Source organism: Panthera pardus, unplaced genomic scaffold (genome assembly GCF_024362965.1).
Source record: "Panthera pardus isolate Hobbes unplaced genomic scaffold, ASM2436296v1 HiC_scaffold_4, whole genome shotgun sequence".
In the NCBI taxonomy this organism is placed as follows: domain Eukaryota; kingdom Metazoa; phylum Chordata; class Mammalia; order Carnivora; family Felidae; genus Panthera; species Panthera pardus.
This window is the reverse complement of record NW_026526969.1, coordinates 17,632,767-17,638,354: the sequence shown is the minus strand read 5'-3', so window position 1 is coordinate 17,638,354 and position 5,588 is coordinate 17,632,767. Positions and strand designations below refer to the sequence as shown.

At 61.7% G+C, this 5,588-nt stretch overlaps 1 protein-coding gene across 1 annotated transcript; it reads left to right on the top strand.

The window, feature by feature from the left end:
• The first annotated feature begins 2,729 nt into the window (after positions 1 to 2,729).
• On the top strand, positions 2,730 to 4,782 carry LOC109261614 (serine protease 29-like). The gene is made up of 5 exons (XM_053893894.1): positions 2,730 to 2,842; positions 3,055 to 3,235; positions 3,377 to 3,642; positions 4,122 to 4,288; positions 4,367 to 4,782. The coding sequence occupies exons 1-5, from the start codon at positions 2,782 to 2,784 to the stop codon at positions 4,529 to 4,531; spliced, it is 840 nt and encodes a 279-aa protein (XP_053749869.1). The 5' UTR covers positions 2,730 to 2,781; the 3' UTR covers positions 4,532 to 4,782.
• Positions 4,783 to 5,588: the final 806 nt, after the last annotated feature.

Below are 5,588 nucleotides of genomic sequence, written 5' to 3'. Positions count from 1 at the left end.
CATTCTTCTAGAAGGTCCTGAGACGAGCATTTCATGTGTTCACGTCCTAACGGAATGCAGCTCCCGTGCTTCTCAACTTCTGTCAGGGTTTCTTCCCGGAAACGAGCCTGAATCTGGAACAAACCATCGACTGCATCGATGAGGTGATGTCGTGGGACCCCGCAATCCACGAGTCCTTCAGTAAAATATGTCTTGTTCAAATACTGTCCGGGAAGGGGAGGAATGAAACACGGGAACAGCCCAGAAAATGCAAGGGCCTGTGCTGCCCAGCAACCAGCTTGCCCAGGGAAGCCACCCAGCGTCCCCTCCTCAGCACTCAGTACAACAAGGCAGCTCCTCTGTGGCGATTCAGGAGATGCCAAGTTGCTGCAAAGCTCCCAAGGTCTCCCCTGGGGTGGGCGGCAGAACGCGCTGGAAAGGCAGCTCTGCTCTCTGTCCTGAGGCAGCCACAAGAGGCCCTGAGTCCTCTGGGAGCAACAGCAGCCCTTCCTGCTCTGAGGTGTCCTGGGTCAGAAAAGCCGATGGTGCGCCCTCTGCTGGCCATCACTGCCCAGGCAGAGGAACCCGCCCCTCCGGGTCTGTGGTGCTCGAGCTCTCTCTGCTGGTCATCATGGGAATTCCTGCAATGTTGAAGGCCCTGGGGGCTCAGCTGAGGGACCGAAGGTGCCCTGGGCAACCCAGCCTGTTCTCCACATTGGGAAGGGTCTTAGTGACAGGGCCTGGGACACAAAGAAATCTTTTCCTTCTCCTTTCTTGTGAGTGAAGAATGAAACCGAATTTATTAACGTAATGACATCATTTGTAATGCTTTAAGCAATGTTCCCAGAAAAATAGACCGCCAAATTACACATGCTGAACAAGAGGTAATGGTGTTGACCACCTAAGTGTGTAGGTTAGATAAAGAATGGACACCTTTGAGAGAGAGAGACCGGCTTCCAGCTATGGAATGAATGAGCCTAGGGATACAAGGGACAGCCAATGGAAGAGAGTCCATCCTGTAATAATACTGTTGCATGCTTTCACAGGATAGCTACACTTGTGCTTAAGGACAACATAATTTGGCCCCAGGGATGTTGAGTCTTAGAGTCATGAAACTATGATGCCCATGATACTAGCCCTTTCTGCCCCAGCACTCAGAGCCACTTCACACATCCCCTCTCCCCTGGCCCATCTCGCCCCGTCCATGTACCTGGACCAGGTCTCCACTTTTCTCCTTGTACTTCCTCTTTGTCTCTGTTTCTCTCTAACCAACCTCTCTGTGTTTCTTCCTTTCACTCTCTCGGTCTTGCCCCATTCCCCTATCACTCATCCAGTTTCTCTCGCCTTACCTGTCTCTTTGTCCACCACTCCCCAGGCTTCAGGCTATCTTCTCTGTGCATGCAGCCCTGTCCAGGAGCACAGGGCACTCCTGTCTCTCTCTCGCTCGTCATGGTTTGTCCCAGGCCCTGATCACAATGGAGGAGAATCCCCCGTACAGCAGCTGCTCATATTGACATTTGCTAAAGCAAGGCTGGCAGCATGTGGACAGCCAGACGTTTACCTTTGGTGGCCCAGCCAGGACTGGAGGGCTGGAGGGCTGGCTGGAGGGCTGGCTGCTTCCCTAAGCTGGAAGGAAAAAGGGGCTCACAGGGTTCAGGGTCCCTGATGTAGATTGGATTTGCTGATGTAGAAGGAGCCGTACGTTTACACCCAACTCTCCTGGGTGGTGTCGAAGGAACCTATGTCAGACCATGGACCTCTGCCCTCCCCATGCCTCAGTATGGCATCAGGGGGAGCTTTAGGGGACACCATGTGACTCGCCACAAAAATTGCATCTTTTGCCCCCTTGGAGGCCACCTGGATGGGTACTATTGGTGGCAGCTGGGAAGGTGGGCTGTGAAGCCGGGTTTGTCCACTCAGGATGGGGCGGAGGCCAGGGGACGGGGACCCTGTGCCACGTGCGGGGATCCGTCCGTGGCCCTGACGGCCGGGCCAACGCGGGGGAAGAGACGTGACTGCACTGGCCGGAAGCGGGGCAGGGTGGGTGGACAGCGCCCCGGGCCGGGCCTGCCACGGGCTCTGCGGCCTCTGGTGCTCAGACGTGCCGTGAGAAGCGCAGTCAGCCGAGGGTGGGCGGCCAGGGTGGGAGTCTGGCCTCCCGGGTGTGTGATGGGGAACCAGCTCCCCACCCCCGTGAACACACTCTGCTGATGCTTGGCGGCCTTCTCAGAGGAGCAAAGGTCTCCCTCCTTCTGGAAGCGCCCGAAGTAGGAACGTTGGCCGGGGCGGGGGCGTCCTGGGCCCTGGGAGTCCGCCCACCCTGGGGGAGAAGGTCTGCCCACTGTGTCACCACATGCCTGAGGCCTGGGGACCCGTGCTCCGAGCTGGGGGTGAGGAGGGGTGCCTCCCCGGCCTCCGGGGAGGCAGGAGCCTGCCTTGGGGCTTGCGGGGATCTTCCTCTTTTGGAGACACTGGTGGGGGCCAGTCCGCGTGGCTGAGGGCGGCCGAGTCTCAGGTGGGGCTTGGGCCGGAGACGGCGTATCCAGGTGGCAGCCGCCCCCGGGCTCAGCCTGACACCCGGCTGCCTTTCTTCCCCAACCTCCACCCCCCCCCCCCAAATGGAGCACTGCCCAAGTCGCCCGCCCACTTCCTGTGGCCAAAAGATAAAGGACCTCGGGGGCCCCCAGAGCAGAGACCCGTGGAGCCTGGCAAGGTAGGGGCGCTGTCCCCTCTCACACATCTGCAGAGGCCCCTGGCCCCCTCTGGCCCTGAGCTGTCCCTCCATGCCCTCTCTCTTCGCAGATGCTGTGGCTGTTGCTTCTGACCCCCTTCTTCTCGGGGACCTGCGTCGTGGGGAGCCCAGGTGAGTCCTGATCCCACGGGGGTCCTCCCTTCCCAGAGGCTCTTGTAACCTTGTCTCCAGTTCCAGTCACTGGGGGGCCTTGGGGCTGCCTGTCCGTGCCCTCGGGGGAGGCCTAGGTGGGGACGGGGCTCGGCCCCGGGCCCCGAGGCCCGGCCTCCCTCCCCCCGTCATGTTGCTGCCTGGCCTCCCTCCTCCCTCATGTTGCTTCCTAGCCTCCCTCCCTGAAAACGAGTTGGTGGGCATCGTCGGGGGCCACAGTGCCCCCCAGGGGAAGTGGCCATGGCAGGTCAGCCTGAAAATCTACGATTATGACTGGGCCTCCTGGGTGCACATCTGCGGTGGCTCCCTCATCCACCCCCAGTGGGTGCTGACCGCCGCCCACTGCCTCGTCCGGTGAGTCCTGCTCGCTGCCGTCCAGCTCTGGGTGAATCAGGAGGTGTGGGAATCCGGGCTCCAGGCCGGGTTTGACCTCCCCGCGGGGCGGAGGGGGCTGCCCTCGAAGGACCCGCCTCCGTGGCTTCTTTGCGACCCCAGGAAGGACGCCGACCCGGCAGCCTACCGCATCCATGCCGGGGACGTGTACCTCTACGGGGGGAGGACGCTGCTGAATGTGACCCAAGTCATCGTCCACCCCGACTACATCTACGTCCATCTGGGTGCGGACGTGGCCCTGCTCCAGCTGTCAGACTCTGTGACATACACGGCTAACGTCAGGCCTGTCAGGCTCCCGTCGGCCCCGCTTGAGGTCACCCCAGAGGACGAGTGCTGGGTGACCGGCTGGGGCAACATCATGATGCATCGTGTGTACGGGGTGGGGGTTGGGAGGGGTTGGGGGCCGCGTGAGGCATTTCCAGACCTGGCCACACGAAGAAGTCCTGGCGGGTGGGCGGCTGCAGGTTCTGGAAAGGAATCGCCTTCCGACACCCTCCCCCACCCACCCCGTGTGCGCCCCAATCGGGAGATCCGACCCCAGAGGCTGAAGGGTCCCTGAAGCACAACTGAGCTCGGGACCCAACACTGTGACGAGGAAATTCATATTCTTAGTTTTTTTCCAACTTATAGGAAGATATTGGGGGACGGGCAGAAACCCTCACCCCCCCCCATTTTCTTTCCGGTCCTTCCAACTAAAGGCAGAATCCACCTTCTGGGTCTTAAGAATTTAGAGGGAGATGGGAACCCTGCACCCTGGGGTCCCCACGGTAGCGATCCGGGCGGGAACGCACGCTCGCGGCCGACAGCGGGGGCCCCGCTCCAGCCTCCGGTCACGTCTCTCCCCCAGAGGTGCTGCCTCCGCCCTACCGTCTGCAGCAGGTGGCGGTGAGCGTGGTGGCGAACGCCGTCTGTGACCAGCAGTACCACAACGCCACCAGCCACCGCTTGGCGGGCAGGAAGATCATCCAGGACGACATGCTGTGTGCGGGGACCGAGGGCCGGGACTCCTGCCAGGTGTGAGTCCCAGCCCATCCCGGCCCCCACCCCGCGCTGGAGGCCAGCCGGGGCTCAGTGCTCTCTCTCCTTCCTCAGGGCGATTCCGGAGGCCCTCTGGTGTGCAACACGACGGGTGCTTGGCACTTGGTGGGAGTGGTCAGCTGGGACCAGAGCTGTGCCCTGAGCAACTGTCCCGGGGTCTACACTCGCGTCGAGACGTACGTGCCTTGGATCATGCAGCAAATCGGGAGGGGCCTCTGACCAGGGCCTCCTGGCCGTCCACCCGGCTGGGCCCGGAGGACCGACGCCTTCCTCCCCCCAGAGCCTGCTGCTTCAGCCTCTGCGCCCCCGTCCCTGGCCTGGGCTCCGCCTTCGCTTCTGCCTCCTCAGTGTCCGGGACTTCCCTGACTGCTGGGGGAAGGAGCAAGAAGATGCCAGGGGTGGTCGGGAAGTCCCTGGGGCCCAGGGTGCCTCGCTGTGCTGTCTGTCAAATTAAAGAGCTTGAGGAATGACCAGAGTGCGGTCAGTCTCTGTGGAGTGGGCTCTCCGTGGGAGCGTGTCGGCCAGCCCCGAGGTACAGGGGGCCGCGCTGGGGCTGGTGTCCTACCAGGCTTGGCAAGGGAGAGTGAGGTTCTCAGGGTTGGCTCCACTCTGCGGCCACAGCCCCCAGCTCTGTCCTGCACCGGAGGCCACCACGTGGTTCCAACCTTGCATCCATTCCTCCTTCCATCCCCCATCCTTCCAACCATCCATCTGTCCATCCCACTTCTCTCGTAAGGCAAGGTCTCTTCTGGGAATTAACCAGTTGCCACACAAAAGTGACCTGGATATGATGCCAATTTGTCCTCCCATTTAGGGATGTGCTTGCCCATCTGGGTACCTTCAGGTGAGGGTCTTCGCTGGCTCCCCAGGGGGAGTTGGGTATGAGCTCCAGGTTGGGAGGCCCTGGTTGGGTATGAGCTCCAGGTGCTGGGCAGCAGCCGGGGAGAAATGCCCCGTAAGCAGCCGGGTGAGGGGCTGGAGGCTGAGAAAGGAAGCCGGGAGTTGTCTCGATAGAGCTGACGCTCAGACCCCGGGGAGCAAAGGGGTGACGATGCCATAGGATTCAAGGGGGGCAGGAGGAGGCCAAAACATGGGTGTGCTTTCCTGGGCTGCCCCAGAGCGGGCGGCCCGGCCACACTGGGGGAGTCTCCCAGGATATGCAGATACCCCCTACCCTCCCCCCACCACACGCTGGGTCTCGCCCGAGGCACAGCCGGGTGAAGCAGGAGGCTACGGTGCCCCAGGGCCATGATGTGTGTGCGCTGCAGGGTTAGGG